The sequence below is a fragment of the Pinus tabuliformis genome, chromosome 1_1, assembly GCF_031772625.1.
Source record: "Pinus tabuliformis cultivar Carrire ecotype Pingquan chromosome 1_1, CPIR1, whole genome shotgun sequence".
NCBI lineage: Eukaryota > Viridiplantae > Streptophyta > Pinopsida > Pinales > Pinaceae > Pinus > Pinus tabuliformis.
Window position 1 is genome coordinate 931,773,272 of NC_142297.1, and position 21,013 is coordinate 931,794,284.

General features: G+C 40.5%; 1 protein-coding gene across 1 annotated transcript; it reads left to right on the plus strand.

The window, feature by feature from the left end:
• The first annotated feature begins 1,143 nt into the window (after window positions 1–1,143).
• On the plus strand, window positions 1,144–4,828 carry LOC149217497 (uncharacterized). The gene is made up of 5 exons (XM_089390234.1): window positions 1,144–1,351; window positions 1,475–1,923; window positions 2,222–2,383; window positions 2,726–3,055; window positions 3,146–4,828. The coding sequence occupies exons 1-5, from the start codon at window positions 1,144–1,146 to the stop codon at window positions 4,826–4,828; spliced, it is 2,832 nt and encodes a 943-aa protein (XP_089246360.1).
• The last annotated feature ends 16,185 nt before the right edge of the window (window positions 4,829–21,013 follow it).

Below are 21,013 nucleotides of genomic sequence, written 5' to 3' on the forward strand. Positions count from 1 at the left end.
ATTAAGCAAATGCAAACTTTAGTGGACGCATTTTCTTGATTAGGTTGGAACGGTGAAGAGTTGGGTTAAAGTAAGCAAATGCATGGAAATCGCCAGCAAATGCAAACTCTGTTGGGGGAGATTTTAAAAAGGTGAAAATAATGATATAATCTACTCATCCTGGATTCCAAGATCTGGTGGAAACCGTGAAGAGCCCGCTTACTCTCAATTTAATTTAGCCATCCAATTCATTGCAATGATTTTTGGTTCTAATTGATTGGGATATTTTCTATTTTTTTAAATTTCTACGAACATCACATCACAAACTCGTTTACACAACAGTTTTCTAGCCGGAATCTTATTAAAAAAAATTCGAAGTTGGAAATTTCTAAAATTTTCTAGCAGATTATCACGAAATTTCCATTATTTCGAAACTAATTTGTGGGATTTTTTCAAAGTTACTCTACCTATCAACTCACTTCCTTTACAAGATTAAGTTAGAACGGTGGATCGGCTTGTGTATTATCGATCAAGTCTTGGACTATAGATACGGGATGCAGCTTCTTCGTAGACATGGTAAAAAATCCAAGGTCCACCATTTATCCATCTTTATGGGTAGGTAAGCAGTGACTTCAATACATGTCACATACAAGTCCAAAAATAAGTAGGGAGGAAATCACCGAGCAAGGCGCACTCTCTATTGTGGGGATTTTTTTGGTTAGTGCTGTCTGCCTGCGAGTAATTTTACCAAATAAACCTTCTGGCTGCTTGTGCGTATTGTGTCATTCTGATTCTTAGTCATTCTTGTTTACATCTGACCACCAATTCCAAATCCAATTCCCATGGCAGATCGACTAACCACCCATTGTCAAAACGCTGCCGCTGCTTCTTCCTTCACGCCCCCTTTTTCTGCATCCACTTCTTATCACCATTACCGTTTTTATTAACCATCGCGGGCCTGATGTGAAAAGCACCTTCGCCACCAGTCTGTACCGTCGCCTCATTTCCCACGGATTGCAAGTCTTCCTCGACAAGCCCGAACTGCAGGCTGGACACAATATTACATCTCAGATAGAAGCTGCGGTTCGAGTAGCCTCTGTCCATATAGCCATTTTATCTGCGACCTATGCCGAATCCAGGTGGTGCCTGGATGAGCTGGTCCTCATGGTGGAATCCAAAGCTATTATTCTTCGGGTCTTCTATAAAGTGAAGCCCTCGGAGGTCAGGTGGACGGGCAAAGATAAAGATGGACCGTACGCTAAAGCCCTACGTATCCACGAAGAGAAGCAGCAGTACGACTTGCAGACTATCCAGACTTGGCGAAACGCCCTTCATCATGTCGCAAATATAAGTGGCTTTGAACTGCAGGAGGGTGATGGGTAAGGATATCCACTGTCTCGATCCATATTAGTTCTAAATCTGTTGCATTGAAGCATACATCACATCTCAGTATGCTTTTGTCATTACTTACTTTACTGTCTTAATTAATATTCAGGGACGAGGGCGAAGAGAGACTCTTGGAGGAGCACGAAGAGGAGCTGTGGAGAAGTCGTGCAAGCCGTGTTGAAAAATGTTGCAATGCCATTGGATGTGGCAAAATATCCAACTGGTTTGGCGGAAAAGTTACAAGACCTTGAAGGGACACTGCGACTGCATCAGAACGACCATGTGGAGGTCAAGGTTGTGGGGATTGTGGGCATCGGTGGAATTGGAAAGACGACGCTGGCCAAAGAACTTTTCAATCGTAAGAGGTCAGATTATGATAGATCCTGCTTTCTATTTGATGTGAGGGAAAATGCAAATAGAATGTCTCTAAATAATTTACAAAGCAAACTCATTAAGGACTTGAAAGATAGAGATATCAAAATTGAGCGGTGGGAAGAAGGTGTGGAGATACTTAAAAAGAATCTCTCAGCTTGTGACGCACTCATAATATTAGATGATGTAAGTCATGTGGATCAACTGGATCCTTTCTTGCCAATTAAAGCATGTCCTTCATCCAAGAGCTTGATTTTGGTTACGTCTAGGGACAAGCATATCCTTAGAAGTGCAGGAATTGCAGAGTCGTCAATTTATCAGTTACCAGGCCTCAATATAGCACACTCCAAGAGCTGTTTTGCTTGCATGCCTTTTTCCAGCCATATCCACTACCAGGATTTGAAAATCTTGTACATGGGTTTTTAAAGGCATGCCATGGTTTGCCTCTATCATTGAAAGTTTTTGGGGCCTTGTTTGTGGACAGGACAAACTTTACTGGGAAGAGCAACTGAATGGACTTCACCAAACATTACCTACAGAGATAGAAAGGAGCCTTAAAATTAGTTACGACTCTCTCAATCATGAGGAGCGGCAAATATTTTTAGATATCGCCTGTTTTTCGATAGGAAAAGACAAGGATACATGGGTAAGAATATGGAGGGGTTCAGGATGGAATGGTTTGGTAGGGTTTCAAAATCTGCTCAACAAGTGTCTTGTCGAGTTGGATGATGAAAATAGAATAAGAATGCATGATCACCTCATAGATTTGGGAAGAGCTATTGCGGATTGTCCAGAATTATTACCGCGTCGTCTTTGGCGACCCATAAAGAATCTTCATCATCTTCATGAGTTGTTGCAACAATCATCCTCTGTAAGTGTTTGAGCCATCCTAACCGTTGAATGTCTAAAGAACTTTCGGTATTTTTTATTCAAAACAGTCGCCACACATTATGTTAATAATAGTTTATTGTTTTCAAACCACAAACAGGTGATAACAGAAGTGCGCGGATTTGTGATGGCTCCTTGGTACACCTTTATTGGGGAGGATGAAGATCAGGAAGTGTTCCATTCAGAATTAGAATTTCCCTTGAATACAAGTTCCAGTCAAGAGGTCTGCGGAATCAGGAAATTGCAACTTCTTGAAGCTGAAGGCAACTTTGAAAGCATCTTGACTTCGGTGCGGTCACCAAAACTCATATGGCTCCGTTGGAATGTGTCGATCTACTCATCACTGCCTTCTTGGATTCCATTGCGCGATTTAAGAGTTTTAGAAGTGTTCGGTTGGGAATTGAAAAGATTGTGGCAATCTCGATCTGAGGTACGTAGATATAGATGCAGCAATTTGCAGAGCGAGAATCCTCCTATCTTTTGAATTTCTTATATAATCGAAACGTACTTAACATTGCAGGCACCTCTCCACTTGCGGGAATTAAATATTGAAGCTCCACTTTCCGAGTTTCCAAAGTCATTAAGGTCGCTGAAGCACCTAGAAAAGATTGTACTGAATTGTCAGCGATTGTTGACATACGCAGATCTAGCAATGCTACCAGAAGAATTTTGTTATTTGAGATCCTTGAGATATCTAACCCTCATAGGGTGCCCAAAATTGCAGCTTCTTCCAATTTTATTTGGGAATCTAAAAAAGCTCGAATACGTCCATCTGTCCAAGTGCAGCAGTTTGGAAATGCTTCCAGATTCTTTTGGTAATCTAACAAATCTTCAACACATCAATCTGACAGACTGTGGAAGTTTGAAAATGCTCCCAAATTCCTTTGGGAATCTGGTAAATCTCCAACACGCCAATCTTTCTAAGTGCAGCAATTTGGAGATGATTCCAAATTCTTTTGGGAATCTAACAACTCTCCAACATATCAATCTCACACTGTGTGGAAGTTTGAAGATGCTTCCAGATTCGTTTCAAAATTTGAGAAATCGCCAAACCATGAATCTGACATTGTGCAAAAGTTTGAAGATGCTTCCAAGTTCCTTCGGAAATTTAAAAAATCTTCAATACATCAATCTTTCTAGGTGTAAAAGTCTGGAAATGCTTCCAAGCTTTCAGGGAAATCTATTGCAACTTAGACATCTACATTTGAGTGATTGTTTGAATTTGACTCTTTCCACACTTGGAGATATCACCACTCTTGAATGTTTAGATCTATCAGGTTGCCTCCAAATGGAGTTATTGCCTTCCCAGGTTGGAAGTCAACAGTCTTTGAAAAAGTTAAATTTGTTCCGTACAAACATCAAAGATTTACCTAGTACTATTGTGTGCCTGAGCAATTTGGAACTTCTGATGTTAGGAAGCCCTTTGTTGGGAGCGCTGCCATCTTTGTTCGGAAACCTAAGTGCATTGAAGGAATTGTGGCTCCATGGATGCCCGCAATTGAAATGTTTGCCAGATTCAGTTTGCATGTTGAGTCAGTTGACAAGGTTGAAAATAACTGAATGTGGAATACAATACTTACCACCAGATCTCATGAACATGAAGAGCCTTGAATTATTAAAGGTCACCAGAAGTCCTCTCCGGCAACTACCATTCAAAAGGGTTAAAGGAGAAACAGAATCATTGTTCACTACGCCGAGAATGAAAAAAATGGAGAGTAAATTTGATTCTCCCACTGATACAGTCATGGTTGAGTTCAAGGAGTTGGAGTTGTGTTGCACAGAAATAACGGAGGTATCCTTTTCTCGAGGTATATGTCCCAACCTTCAAATTCTCAGGATAAAGGGTTGTAAGAAATTGGTGGAGATTGGAGCATTGCCAACAACACTAATAACTCTGGATTTAAGGTGTTGTCGTGCATTGGGTGAAATAAGAGCGCTATCATGTGGTCTTGCAAAACTTGAAGAGCTGGACATAAGAGGGTGTAATAATATTAAAGTAGAGGATCTGAAAGGTTTCGAAACTTTGATATCTTTGAGGAGATTTCGGACTTCTGTATGGCACGACTTAAAAAGCATGCCAACTTTACCCCAACTGACGACAGTCTGCACAGATGATTTTGGTGATTATGATCATGATGTATATGAGTATTATGATGATGATTATTTTGTTGAAAACAAATCGTTCCGGTTTTGCCGGGAATGAAAGAATGTAAAGAAATTTCTGTAGTATCATTTTTGGCTCCCTTTCATTTTGATGTTTAAAAAATGGTCCTATGTTAACTGTTTACATTTTAGAGGTGTTCGGACATTTATTTTAGGAATATGTTGAAATCAGAAGTGTATTTGTGAATTTTATAAAATTTGAATATTTTTATACCATTTAAATATCTCAAAAAAAATAAAATTATAATTTTGAAAAATAGATTTTAAACAAATAAAAATATTGTTGGAACAAAATTGTTTCACCAAATTTCAATTAAAAGTTTCAAAAGTAAAATTGTTACATAATGTTTATTTGGTATTTTTTAATGGAGTTGTTTATTTTTGGAATAGGTGAAAAAAATTAAGGTGAAATCTTGATTGTGTTATTTAAACTGAGTTTTTGCCTTGCTTTTTTTTTTGACTGTATATATAGATTCAGCACCCTGAAAAACCCCTATGACACTTAAATAGTGTAAGGGTTATCCATCAAATTTATGATTTCAATAAATTCCTGTCATGTATTAAGGAAATTAGACCAGAAAAACCTATAAAAAAAACTTCCAAAATCACTGTGCAAAACCATCCAGAACTATCCAACTCCCCGTAAAGCATGGTTAACTCTTTTTCGGGGAATATAACCTTTTGCTAAAGATAGTGGATAGATATTCAACAAGCTTAATAAAACATGCTATGCAAAATAGAATCCCCATCGACATCACACAATCACAGTGGGACACTGGGACGTCACCAGCTCTCGAAGTTTGTCGGCCTTTCCCTGGTACGACGTGGTAGTCAAATTGTTTTAACCTTGCACGATTTGTTCAAATTAGTTTTACTATGCAGTAATCCTTTGTTTTGTAAAAATAAATTCAGAGGTATAAAATTGGGAAGGTTGTTAACATTGGCCGCGTTAAATTGATTTTTAATAAAATAAATGCTTTGTTAATTTTTGAAATTTCTTTTTTTTTAAGTATGATTTTATTTGGTAAATAATAATTGAAAAAATGTTATATATAAAATTGAAATTAAAAATTAATAAAAAATTTATGAATATATTGAGATTATTTTCAAGAATATTATAAAGAATATTAACATTTTTCTATATATATTTTTTCTAGTACGAAAAAACCATAATGTATTATATTATAGGATCAAAATATAGATATTGACATTATTACTCTTTATCCATTTACCATTTACAACATACCATCCATTTGGGAAAGCATATCATGCTTCCCAATCCTAGAAACCATAAAGCACTAAATACATCATTTGAAGAGTCAAATGTCCCAGAACTCTTCAGAAATTGTGAAAGAAGGTAGACAAAGGTAAATCAACCAGCGATACGACGAATGAGAATATACATGGTGAAAGAAGGTAGACAGAGGTAAAACAACCAGCAATACGACCAATGAGAATATACATGGTGTATGAGAATACCTCCTCATATATGTACCAATGATACGACCAATGAGAATATACACAGTGTATGAGAATACCTCCTCATATCCGTCCATCCAGTCTAGGAAGCCAACAGATTTAGAAAATGAAAACATACACAAAATTATACAAAAAAGAAGAGGGAAAGTAGAAATTATCCAGGGAAAGGAAATTCCCCAACATCTAGAACATTGTGACCCAAAATAATTTCAATGTGCATATTACCAAGATTATCTTTTAGGCCTCTCTTTGAAAGATCATCAACAACTTTGTTATGTTCTCTGCCTATGTGCATAATTGTTGAATTATTAAACTAATTCCATAGATGGTCAATTCTCCCTAACCATCCAAGGAGCGGTGGATTGTTGATGTTTGCACAACCATTTACCTGATCAATGATAATCTTAGAATCCCCAAAAATATGTATATCAAGAATATTGAGGAAGTTTGTGAACCATAATAGACCCCACAAGGCCAATGCTTCCGCCCTGGTATTTGTGCCGCTTCCCGCATTCCAGTGAATCCTGTGTTCCAATTCTTTTGATATGGCTATCCAAAAACCACATCCACAAATATTCCTTTGCACTGCACCATCAAAAAATCCCACTGGATACTCTAGCTTGGGCTCAATTCGCTTGTGTTGAGTTTTTTTATTGCAAGAGTCCAACGAAGTGATCATAGAGAGATTAGATATTGTGTGCTCATATACCAATATGAAGTCCTCAATGGAATTCTGAAAAATACACTTGTTCTTCCATTTCCATATAACCCAGAATAGAAAAGGTGGAATGATCCTCCATGTCAACTTCTTTGTACTCCATCACATCAAACAATCCACAATGCATTCATATTGAAAATAAGGAAAACCAATTAGAGATGACAGTTTTTTCCATACCTGAACTATGTGATGGCACTTGAGAAACATATGGTTGTTGTTTTCCACGTCCATTTGACAGATTGTACAGATGTCAAGACCATGCCACTGTCGCTTTTGCAGATTTTCCCAAGTGAGATTTTTGTTTTGATAAACTAACCAGGAGAAAAGTATAATTTTGAAATTTTGGTCCTCCGAAGGGCATATAATACAAGGTTTTCCCCATGTCGAGCCTCCCTACCATAGAGAGTATTATAAATATCAACAACTTTGATATTCCCCGCCTTCATCTTCCTTGTCCATACAAGATTTTCATATTGCCCCTCTCGACATATATCGAGAAGTTTCATGCCAGCAACTCGGTTCCACTCCAGCTCCATTTTCCCCATCAATCCCATCTCATGTGCGCTTTTCCAAACAGGACAAGGACCTTGCCAATATGATATAACTTGACTCTAGAAATATATACCGCGTCCATTTAAACAATGGATGAGCGCCGCAGAGATGTTGCATTCAATACCAACACCCAGAATATGGTCAATGCTAATGAGGATTCTGTGGCCTGACCCCATAGACCATGGAAGATGTTGTAGAAAGATATTACCAATCTTATGGAAGCTAAGCCAGATTTTCGATCCATTCGGGGAACCAATTGTGCCTTTCCGACACCAACATAGAAAGTCGTGTTCATTTAGATATTTGTGTCTAATCACCCTACTCCAAGTACCAGTCCCAAATATATACCTCCATAAGGATTTGATCAGTAAAGACCATCCAAAGCATCGAAGATTCATAATCCCCCATCCACCCATAGGCTTTAGAAAGGTAATGTGGGACATTTTAACCAAATGAAATTTATTTTGACCATTACTCCCCCCATATGAAATTCGCCATGATTCGGTTAAGACAATTTATAATGGTGATAGGGAGATGTAAAAGGTGAGCCCAGTATACCCCTAGCTGTGTGAGAACAACTTGGGTAAGGATGAATTGACCTCCCAGTGACAAACATCTAAATTCCCATCTAGATATCCTCTTGTAAAAACAGTCCATGAGCCATTGCCAATCAACAATCCTGTAACTGCATGGTTTGATATGATACCCAAGGTACTTCATACCATTTTTCATCATCTCCACCTCTATATCAAATAGGCTTTTTATGTATGTAATAGTCACCATGTCACAGAATCCATGATAAATAATAGACTTTTGAATATTCATATGCAAACTAGTGGCGTTAGCAAATTTCTTGAAAATATGAAAAAGGGTCAGCCATGCAAATCGATTTAACATACCCATGATAAGCACATCATCGACGAAGAAACCATGAGAAATTTTGATGTTGTTTCCCATGCGCAAAGCCTGGAACTGATCATTCACCAGCACATTTTTGATATGCAGACTCAGTGCATCCATCTCCAAAATAAATAAGAGTGGGGAAAGTGAGTAGCCCTAATGAAGTCCCCGACCAGCCCTAAAGAAATGTGTTGGATATCCATTGATAATCACCACATAATTTATATTTGTAACACATGTGTTGAGCCCTGAACTTGCATCTTTCCTATACACTTTCCTAGACTCTTTCCATTCACCTGGACCTCCTAAGTTATCAACATCATTGCATATTAATCATAAAAGAGCATTTAAAGTGGTTTTTAACTATGTTTTGTGTCTGCTGTTTGAACTAGATTTTTGCTCATTGAGCTGCAGAATCCTGTCACTTTCCGTAGCTGCTTCAACTTTCCGCAGCTGTTTTTGTTAAAGTCTACATTGCAGGTGTCATCAGGCAAAGCAAGCCACATGGGCAAGTTGGAAATGACTTGGACATGGACCGAGTCCTATTGGCTTAGTCGGATTCATCAGAGGAGGCCGTGGTCAACGGTGGTCAAGCGGTGGTCAAACAGAAGAGTCCTACGGCAACAGGACTCCGTTTCCAAGCACGTGAAAGATTTTCGTGGTCGTTTCTAGATTTCTGGAGGCACGCTGACACCTGTAGGCTGCCCACGATGTAAATCCAACAAGCCATTTTCAATAGATTGCATCATCTCGGCAGCCATGATGCTAGATCCATGGACGTTGTCGTTTATGTGTCCTCTGCCAGTGTAGTTTATAGGAAAACAGTTATGTAATCTTTTGTTATAAATAATGCGTTTCTATATGCATAGTAGTTAGTCTTTTGAATATAATTTTGCTGATGAAAAGCCCACTGTGTCGTGACACTAGTTCCATTGTTGTGATTGCATTCTGAAATATATGAGAAGACTCTGCTTCTGAGCATAATTCTTGATTGATAGTTGTTTCCCGAGGTTGTGCAGAGGGCCCCTGCACACGCCGAGGTTTTGTTATTTTATTGCTGTATAGATTTATGTAGTGTTTCTTTAACTCTGTTACATATATTCCACAGTTATTCACTCATGTATATTTCATTTACTATGGTACTAACGCTTCATTCTTGTTCATAATTTTACATGCTTTATTTGCTTTGTATGAATCGAATGCATACATTCTTGCACAATAGCGATTGCATCAAGTATTTGTCTGTCCCGAAGGAAGCCATATTGCTCTAGTGAGATATAACGAGACAATGTGCTCTGCATACAACTTGTAATAGTTTTTTATATGACTTTGTAGATGAGATTACAAAGTGATATAGACCTATAATCCGAGAAACTAGAAGGTGAACAACGCTTCGGGATAAGAGAAATATAAGTGGAGTTTATATGCTGGTGAATGGCCCTCATGACCCTAGAATCCTCCACCATTTCCAGAAGGTCATGTTTAAAATGATCAAAGAAGTGTGTAAATAGTTCCACTGTCCACCCATCTGGTCCTAGACTGTTATCACCTTTGAAGTATTTAAAAACCTCATGGAGCTCATCTTCAGTTACCATTCTATACAGTGAAGCATTTGATTCCTCGTCATACATTGAGGGATATGGATCTACTCCCCATATACTATTCTCCACTTCAATCCCCTCATTACGGCCATAGACCATTTGAAAGTGGGAGACAACAGCTTTACAAATATCCTCCTACAACTGAATACAATGACCATCAACATCCTTTATTTCCCATATTGAATTTATTTTGTTCCTGTGATTTTCATACCGATGATTTTTTTTTTGTGTTTCAGTCCCCTTCATTGATCCATAATGCCCTGCTCTTCAAGTGCCAGGTGGCTTCTTAAATAGATAGAATATGTTTCTTCTTAAGCTCTAATGCCTGAATGTGATACCAGGTTTATTCAAGTAGACAATTAGAAGTCATCTCGGGGCGTAAATCATCCAATTCATGTTGTATTTTATTTAATTCCTTATGTAATATCTTAGTCTTCTACTTCTACCATGATCTAACCTCCCCGCGAAGGATTTCCAACTTGTCGAGGATGTGAACCATAGGAGATGGCCCACGGTCACATTCACAATTCCATATAGAATGCACCAATGTGTTGAAATCCTGGTCATCCAACTAGGCTTCGTTGAATTTAAAAGGCATGCCATGTCTAAAATCTTCCCTTCTCCATTCTAAAGTAATGGGTCGATGATCAGACAGAAAGTTATTAATAACCCCAGCATGTACATCACCTCGACACTCCACCATCTACTCATGCATTAAGAACCGATCCAGCCTTTTTGCAACATACACCATTCCAACTCTACCATTATCCCATGTAGGAGCCATTATTGATGGACATATATCCACAAAATTGTGATCCATTATCGCGTTGCGTATCTTCCCCGCCAGTGGGTCAATTTTTCTAGACCAGCCCGAAACTTCGTCCAGTCCAACAGTGCAGTTTAATTTCCCTGCAATAATGAGAGAATCTAGCTCCATAATCCTAGAGGAGATCAACTTGTCCCAAAATACAGCCCTATCCCTATAGGGGGCATACATATTCAGGATGTGAACATGACCACTCAATCCACGGATATTACCTTCAAGCATAATACCACCACAATATTTGAAGGCCTTGACCTTTACCCACCGAGGGTCCCATAAGGCCGCGAGCCCACTAGATAGACCAGCAACAACCGTGGCAACAATATGCCAATTCGAGAACATTTTCCAGAAGTATTGAATAACATGTGGAACAGAATGCATGGTTTCCTGAAGGAGAATAATATAAGGATGAACAAAGAGAAAAATTCGCTTGAGGGCCAGAAATTTCGGGGTAGCCCCCAAACCCTTGATGTTGAGAGATATAATAAAAGTCATGATAAACCCTGTTCGGGCATCCGTGCTCCAAGGGCCCATGAGGATGGAATATCAGCAATAGGTACGTCAACCAGAAAGTGATAAATATGAGAGTTAAGAGGGATAGGTGGGGGTCTTCCCCGGAAATGTCGGCTACTACGATTCTGTTTACATCGGATAGTAATATTTGCAATGGAGGTAGGGCTTATGTGGGGAGATGAAGAGCCATTTGGCTTATCGATAGTGAGCGTGTTTAAGTCCAAATTCTTCCTTTGAAGAAGGAAATCCAGGTCACTGTTGACAGAGTTTGTGGGGGAAGTAAGTGGCAAATTAGGTGGAGTAAGGTTGTTTCTAGACCCCTTAGCCCGATTAGTAAAATGAGAGGGTGACGGAGCAGGTATGTAGGTAATATGAGATGTGGACGGAGCGTCATGTGATGTCAAAGGTTTCGGAATATCATGACGAGGATGAGTGGATCCCGGGGGGGATTTTCAAATGTTCTTGTTAGGACAAGTTTGATCCAGGTGGATATTGGTGGCCACCTGCCAATTCCACTTGGACCCCCACCATTGCTTCTTTCAGTTTTTCTGTTTCCTTAATTGTAGTACAGTTTACTATTTTTAGTAGTTTTTCGGGTCCTAAATTTCCGAAGCTGTTTTGAGGCGCTAAATGACGTTTTTTTTTGGAAATCTACAACTAATTTTTTTTTGTGTAAAATCTTCTTTTTTGTTGTAGTCCTTGGAGAGATCTTTCCAATGGGTTGTCATGCACATCAAACAGAGATAATATGACCAAGTCGCGATCTTGGGAAGTTGGCTATCTAACTCACCCCAACGGGGCCGATAAAATCTTGGTGTTATATCTCTTCGGGTTGGGTTTTGGTTGTTTAGGGTTTGCCCTTATTGTTCAATAATAAAAAGGCCCTTGAGCCTCATTGTAAGGTAGTTCAGAAGCATGTAGCCACCACATCTCTTCTCAAAGATATACTACCATCGCCCAAGCTAGTTTATTTCCATTTCTGTTTGTAAGCATATGTCAGTATTCTCCATTAATGAAATGAAGTATTATTTCTATTGTATCTTTGTATTTGTGTTTATTTCTGTACTTTATTGCATTCTTGTTTAAATCCAAATCATTGATATCAGAGCGATATGCTCTTTCTCTGTTTTTCCTTGCATGTCCCCAACGAGATCGGAATATAAGGAGTTAGGGCTTGAATTGGTCGAACCTTTGCAAGACCAGCCTCGTAAATCCCAACGACCTCCCATGGCGAATGAAAAGAAAGTTAAGGTACAAGTTAACTTTGACATTGCCATATTTGAGGGTTAGATAGATGCAGACGTTGTAGATAAATGGTTAAATTTGCGAGAAGGGTATTTTTCTATTCATGATTTTTCTGGCCAGGAAAAGATTACTTTTGATCTTATCAAAGCTACCCCCCACGTCAAGGATTGGTGGGAAACCTACTGTGAGCAAAAGGATGAAAGTACGGCCTCACTGTTTTCAGTCACACCCACTTGGAATTCATTCCGGGCTGCCATCAAGGAGTAGTATTACCCTCTCGGAAGCTATGAGGATCAATACATAAAGTGGACCACGCTGCGGCAGGGAAGGGACCAAGACGTTCCGGAGTTTACCAATATTTTTCATACCCTTTGCACAAAGTTGGGTATCAAGGATTCAGAGCAGAATTTGGTACTCAAATACCGCGGTTGCCTACATAGGTACATCCAGGATGAAATAGAATTCCTGATCATCTCCTCGCTTGGCACGACATACCGATATGCCGTCAAGATTGAGCAAAAGTTTAAACAAAAGAAGCAAGACTTTGGATCTGCAAATCTAAAGCAGGGGAAAGGTGCCCCCAAACCATAGAACAAAGGAAAAAGCCAAGGCAGGGTGGCCGAGGACAACCCGCCAAAGCCACAAGCAAAGAACAGCACCGCGAAGCTGAAAAAGGACACGGGAAAGTCGTCTGATTTCCATAAGAGCTCCACTTACAACACAAGTGAGTGCTGGGCCAAGCAGTCACTAGTGGCTAAGCTAAAGGCTTCATAATCAGATGCATGTTCCAACTCTGAGTCAGAACCCAACAAGGGGAATGACAAATGGAAGAAAATTATCGATGTGGAGCCCAACGCCACCGTTGCCACCACAAAGATCCAAAAGGAGGAACCCGAAGATCCAAAGGAGGAGGAGTGCCTCTTTCACTCCTAGATGTGGGTAAAGGGCTCCCCCCTACAGTTCATTGTTGACAGCGGGAGCCAAAAGAACCTCATTTTGGCAGAGGTCGTGAAGCGGTTGGGCTTACCAACCATAGTACATCCACAACCGTACACCATTGGGTGGCTTCACCAAGGACTGGATGTTCACGTGAGCGAGCAGTGTCACCTTCCATACAACATCAAGCCCTTCACGGATGAGATATTGTGTGACATTGCTCCCCTTGATGTTTGTGATTTATTATTAGGCCAACCATACTTGTGGAAGCGACATGTTGTGTATGAATCAAGGCCTCGAGCTGTTATTGTTACTTTGGGAAATAAGTTGTACGAGATACCGGAGGTAACACCGCCTACCGCCATCTCTTTGGTTACTGTAAAACAATGCAGTAAGCTAATTTCCAAAACAGGGAAATTTGTTTTCCTAGTGATATGCCCTCAAGGAAAGAAGAAGACAGTGGCCACGACCTCTAGATAGGGCCTCTCCACATGACAAATACAGATGGACAAGGTTGTGGAGGAGTACGAGGACATCTTCAACTCCCCCGTGGGGGTTCCTCTGCACTATCAGGTCAAGCACTCCATCGACTTGACCCCAGGTGCACCGCTACCCAATGGACCAATCTATTAGCACTCTGTTATGGAGAATGATGAAACCAAGAGGCAGATTCAAGAGCTGCTGCAGAAAGTTCACATCCAACCAAGTTAATCACCCTGTGGGAGCCCGATCGTGTTGGTACAGAAGAAGGACGGGACTTGGAGACTCTGTATTGACTATCGAGTGCTAAACAAGATCACTGTCCGGAATAGGTACTCGATCCCACGGATTAATGACCTTCTGGACCAACTGAAGGGGGCAAAATATTTCAGCAAGATCGATTTGAAGTGAGGATATCACAAGGTACCAATCGAACCATCGGATGTGTGGAAGACTGCCTTCAAAGCCAAGGAGGGCCTTTTCGAATGGTTGGTTATGCCTTTCGGGTTGTCGAATTCTCATGTAACCTTCATTAGGCTAATGGATGACATCTTATGTCCATTCACCAACTCATTTGTAGTGGTATACTTGGATGACATCCTGATCTTCAACTAGAGTTGGGAAGAGCACCTCCACCACATCTGACAGGTTCTCCAAACACTGCGGCAACACAAGTTATGTGCCAATTTGGAGAAATGCACTTTTGGCATGACCCAGGTTCAGTATCTGGGATAAATTATTGATGAACGAGGGGTGCATGTGGATCTAGCCAAGATCTAAGTCATTCGGGATTGGCCATCTCCAACCACTCTGATAGAGCTTCGCAGCTTTCTCGGTCTCGCCAACTTCTACCGCAGGTTCGTGTTGGGATTTTCTCATATCATTTGGGCCTTGAGTCAAGTCACCAAGGGAGGAGTGAAAGAAAAATTCTTTTGGTCTGAACCTCAACAGAAGGCATTCACAGAGTTGAAACATTGCCTCTACTCAGCACCATTTCTCGCATTACCAGACTTGCAACAACCATTTGAGATCGAGACAGATGCCTCTGACTATGCTATTGGGGCAGTCCTTACTCAACATGGGAATCCAGTGGCATATCACAGTGAGACACTTTCAGACACAGTCTGAAAGTATCCCACTTATGACAAAGAGATGTATTCCATTGTGCAGGCCTGCCGACAATGGAAGAATTACATTTTGGGGAAGGAAACAGTCATCCACACAGACCACTGGCCCCTGCAGTTCATACAGACCCAAGGGAAGTTGCAGAATGATCGCCATCAGAAGTGGTCAACATACCTACAACAATTCCATTTGAATATTAAGTATAAGAAGGGCAGCACCAATAATGTTGCAGATTGCCTCAGTTGACCATTGATCATGGCGTTAACTACCGTGCTCAACTCTTGTGGGCACGAGACTTATGGTTGGCCACTTCTCTACGAAAGTGACCATAATTCGGCCACACATACCAGACACTCTTGGAGGGTTAGCATGTTCCATATCTTCACCTCCAGGATGCCCTGTTATGCAACCTGGGTCACCTTTGTGTTCCTTCAAGCAAGCATGCCAAGATGATTTGGGAAGCACACTACAGTCAAGATGCTAGGCATTTTGGGGTCGAGAAAATGGTGGCAGTACTGTAGAAGTATTTCTATTGGCCGAATCTTTGACAAGATGTTGGGAAGTACATCAGATCCTGCACTGCCTGCGCCATTGCCAAACCGACCATCAAGAAGCAAGGCCTATATATCCCACTTTCTACCCCTAGTCGACCTTGGGAATCCATCTCCATGGATTACATGTCGGGCCTTCCTTCTACTAAGCATGGGAATGACTGTGCTTTTGTGGTTGTCAACAGGTTCTCGAAGATGGCCATAATGGCGACTTGCAAGAAGAATATCATAATAGAAGCCACTGCTAAACTCTTCTTTGAATGAGTGTGGGTACACTTTGGGATCCCACAATCTATCATCTCAGATCGGGACAGTAGGTTTCTCAGTACATTTTGGTCCAGTCTTTGGTCGATGCTGGACACCAAACTCACTAAGTCCACAGCCTTCCATCCCCAAATTGATGGCCAGACAAAGGTTGTCAACAGGATGATCGTACATATTCTATGCATGTACAACTCAAAGCATCCATGCACATGGGATGAGAGCCTCCCCTATGTTCAACACAGCTATAATTGGGCTCTCCACAGCTTGACTAGCCACAACCCTTTTCAGGTGGGCTTGGGATTCCAGCCACTATGTCCCATTGATGTGGCCATGCCATTTGCAGCTACTCAGGCAGATTCGGCTCGTGTCCACTCTGAAACAGATAAGGCAAACAACTTCATTGAGCACATCCAACATATCCGCCAGTAGGTCCACGAAATTCTGGAGAAATCAAATGCCTAGTACAAGCAATGACATGTTCAACATCGGGTGCCACACAAGTTTCAGGTGGGCGACAAAGTCTCGTTGCATTTGCAAAAGGAATGCCTTACCAGATCCTATCAAAAACTCAGACCACTTCGATATGGTCCTTACACCATTACCAAGGCTATGGGGGACAATGCATTTGAGCTTAGCATTACCCCATTCCTTGGCCTACACCCAGTGTTCAATGTGGACCGCCTTCGGCCATACTTTCCACCATTACTAGACACATCCAACATTGCTGACAAGCTCACACCAATAGAGTTAAATCCAGATTGCATGGAACAAGTTGCAACTGATCGGATCATGGACACATAGGTCAAGCACGCTCACCAGCAGAAGATCCAACTATATCGAGTTGTTAAAGCAGGCCATCTCCTTCACCAGGGCAAGTGGCTCACCAGGGACCAAGTTCAGCAGAAGTTTCCTCATCTCATGGAGGAACTCAACGCAATGGGGACCATTACTTCCTAATGGGGGAGGAATGATCCAGGTGGATATTGGTGGCCACCTGCAAATTCCACTTGGACCCCCACCATTGTTTCTTTCATTTTTTCAGTTTCCTTAATTGTAGCATAGTTTACTATTTTTAGTAGTTTTTTGGGTCCTAAACTTCCGAAGCCATTTTGAGGCCCTAAACAACGTTTTTTGGAAATCTACTGCTAAAAGTTTAATGTGTAAAATTGTCTTTTCCGTCGTAGTCCTTGAAGAGATCTTTCTAGCGGGTTATCATGAGCGTCAAACATAGATAATATGACCAAGTCGTGACCCCAGGAAGTTGGCTGTCCAACTCACCCCAATGGGGCCCATAAACTCTTGGTGTTACATCTCCTCGAGTTACGATTTTGGTTGTTTAGGGTTTGCTCTTATTGTTCAATAATAAAAAGGCCCTCGAACCTCATTGTAAGGCAGTTCAGAGGCATGTAGCCGCCACATCTCTTCTCAGAGATAAACTACCATTGCCCGAGCTAGTTTATTTCCATTTCTGTTTGTAAGCATATTTCAGTATTCTCCATTAATTAAATGAAGTATTATTTCTGTTGTATCTTTGAATTTGTGTTTATTTATGTACTTTATTGCGTTCCTGTTTAAATCCAGATCAAAGTTGGGATAGGATTGTTTGACTTTGTAGAGGACAAAGGGAATGATGGAATAGTTATGGGTGAGGAGCCATATATCGAGGAACCGTTAACAAGGGGATGATAAGAATATGAGACATGAAAAATACCTGTGTTATGCCACGCAAAAACCCCATGGTGTTGGGCCGCTCCAGGTTAACCCCCTCCATATTGAGATTTCGATGACGCGCCAAATATGTTCCATCCTTGAAGATGATCACTTGGTCGACATGGGAAATGAGCCAAGAGGTCCCCAGTATGATGACAATTTGAACATCGAAATGGAACGACCCAGAAATCTAGTCGCTGAGATAAGTGAGTCTCCCCCTAGTGCAATTCAATGTGATCCAGAAAGCCACCCCGGTACTCCTTCTCAATCAAAATCCAAGTGACTCTATTATTTGGTGTGCCCAAGCACTGAGTATCAACATATACAAACTTGCCAAACCGATGTCCATAAGAACCTGCTTTGTCCAAAGTTCAATAGGCAACTTGGGCAATTTCACCAAAATGAGCTTGTTTTATGGCATGTTGTTGAGCGGGTTGAACCCAATGTACTACGAGTGGAGCACCAAGAATCTCCTACCATTTATTCATGGAATTGCTTTGATTTTTTCCAAATCCTCCTTACTGAGAAAATGAAAGCTATACCAACCCCAAAGCAGCCGCACTATAGTCGACATATACCCCAGTAAGGATTTCCATTTTTTATCCACCCAAATTCTCATCTCCAAATCACTAAGATCCGTAAAATTCCACCGACCAACGAGAGCACGCTTCTATAAATTGGAGATACGGTCAATCAAAAATTCATTGTCGAAAAATAGAGCAGACAGTGGGGTGGTGGTCTTGATAGAACATTGTTGATGCCTGGATCGACGTTCATAACCTGCATGTTCGCTACCCTACAAATTAAGGGATGCATGACTACCATATGACACTTTTCCATCTCCTAGGATAGTGTGCCAAGCATCCAGGGACCGAGTGACACCTCAGCATTCCACCCTTGATGATTGAAGTAGATGTGACTCAACGTCCATGGTGGCCCAAATAAAAACCTCATGGGATGACATGTAGGAGTCAAGGACGTCCATACCCCCCAAAAAGGGAAGTAATTCCACAAAGGCGAATCACAAGTGCAGTGCCTTGTCAGAATTAAAGGATATGCCAGAGTGGTAGATAAGAAGAATAAGGTAGAATGTACCAGATGTACCCACAAAAATCTAGGGATTGAGACAATCTAAGATTATGAGAAAGAGAAGCGTGCGGGGAATAATGCCCAAATCCAGCCAAAGAAAAGACTGCCAACTGTTAAATGTCCAAAACCGGAAAAAGGTGGTGTAAAAAATATAATAATAAATAGCCAGATAAGGAGTGGAGTACGATGACCCCAGATCACATGGAAAATTTTCTGGATGGCATCTGGAAATAAATTTCATGTGATACAAAATCGATGGGGGGAGATTATGCCAACCGCCACCTCAGAAAACTTAATATCAACCAAGTGCACAAGATTCTGGCACCGGTAAAAGAATCCAAAATGAGAGCCAAAAGCTAACAAAAATGAGTGAGGTAGAAGGAAAAAAAAGTGGAAATCAACCACAGAACATTCAGAAAAAGAGAAAAGTAACTGAAGACCTTCAACACAACAACAACAATAGCATCCCATGCAAGCCAGCCAGAAATTATAGATACGAAATCAAAAATATTTGCAAGGCCTGGAAATAATGAAAGAGCTAGTCCACTGGTTCCAGAGTAAGGATAAATTGTTTGTATGCAGACAAGATTCCTCCCCAAAAGAGATAAGAGAACAGGCTTCCCTATATGATTTAGTCCTGGAAGGCATTTATACGTTTAGACTAAGGATGGGAGTGTGTGGAGAAGATACAGTAAACTATATAAACCACAAGAGAAAATAACAACAGTATACAACAGAGTTCTGACTGAATGAACCTGAGAATAAACACGTTACTCATACCCTAAAGGAACCCCATGGGGACTACCAGGAGCTTAAGAACACCTCAAATGAAGTATGAGAAGGGTATCATCAAAGACTCATGTCCCCCAATACATCGTAGAAGACAATTCCAGATATAACTGCCAGAGACAAGAAAGAGCCAATACCAGCATATACAGCCGAAACATTCCACAACACATACCACCCTATAGACCAGTCGAACATACCTGGAAAGAAGTTTAATAACTAGTAGATGTTGACAAGTTTACTACTGCATCTCCCATTACTCTGTGTGCCCCCATCGTGAGAATTAGATGGTTATTTGGTTACCTGTTTCGTAGAATTCCATGCAGTTGAATGATAATTTTCCCTCAAAATTTTTCTATATATTATTTTGGTTATATATATTTTTTGAATATTAAGCCTATTATCTAAAATTACTTTTAATTGATTATAATCTAGAAAGAAATAAGGGGTAGATGGAGGGGGCAGATTGTCTTCAATTTTGATGGAGATCAAGAAGTAAAGTTTAATTTGGGTTTAGGTCAAAAAACAAATAATCTGGCAAAACTATATGGGCTTTAATTTAACCATTAGTTGGCTAAAGATTGAGGCATCTCTTCCTTAATTAATCTTTGGGATTCCCTTATCACAATTCAACACCTTTCGGGCTCACTTCCAAAAACCAACCTTCTTTCCACTCTTCTTCAAAGAATTATTTGCACTCTAGAGTCACTCTAGCACAAGGCCTATTTTCATATCCTCCGTATCCAAAACAAAGAAGTTGATATACAAGCTAATCTCACATGTCGATTGGAAGAAGGACAATGTAATGTTAATGGATCCTTAAGCTGGATAGTGATCTCATTCCTAGTCTCATCTCTACTATTAGAATTGAGGGCTTAAACCAAAATAATTGTTGTGTCAAGGTAAATGATATAAGCCTTCCATGCCTTCAGGCTATGGAGAATAATTCAATGATCAACAAGTGGCATTACGCATAGGTCATATCGATCAAGGTGACATGCTGGGTGAATGAAATCCATGGGAACATTTATTCATGGCACGTGAAGATGCTTGATTCTAGACTCCTCTTCTCTCTCGCCTCCATCTTTGTAACAGAATCGATGGCGAATCAATGGGTTGAATTTATGAAACTTAGAATGGTGTCACCTCCTGAAGCGTGGGATAACTCTACAAGGGGCAACCCATCTTTGTAACAGAAACAATGGCGAATCAATGGTTTGAATTTATGAAACTTAGAATGGTGTCACCTCCTGAACCATGGGATAACTCTACAAGGGGCAACATTCATGAAGGATGATCTCATTCTTATGTCAGAAGAATTGGTTCGACGTGATACATATTGATGTCCCTATGGTATTTTCTATATCTGGAGTGTTCCCCAGTCCCTCATTCCTTGTGCCGATATTTTCCTAACATAGTGCTGGAATCTCCCTCAACCCTATTCTCTTCATAA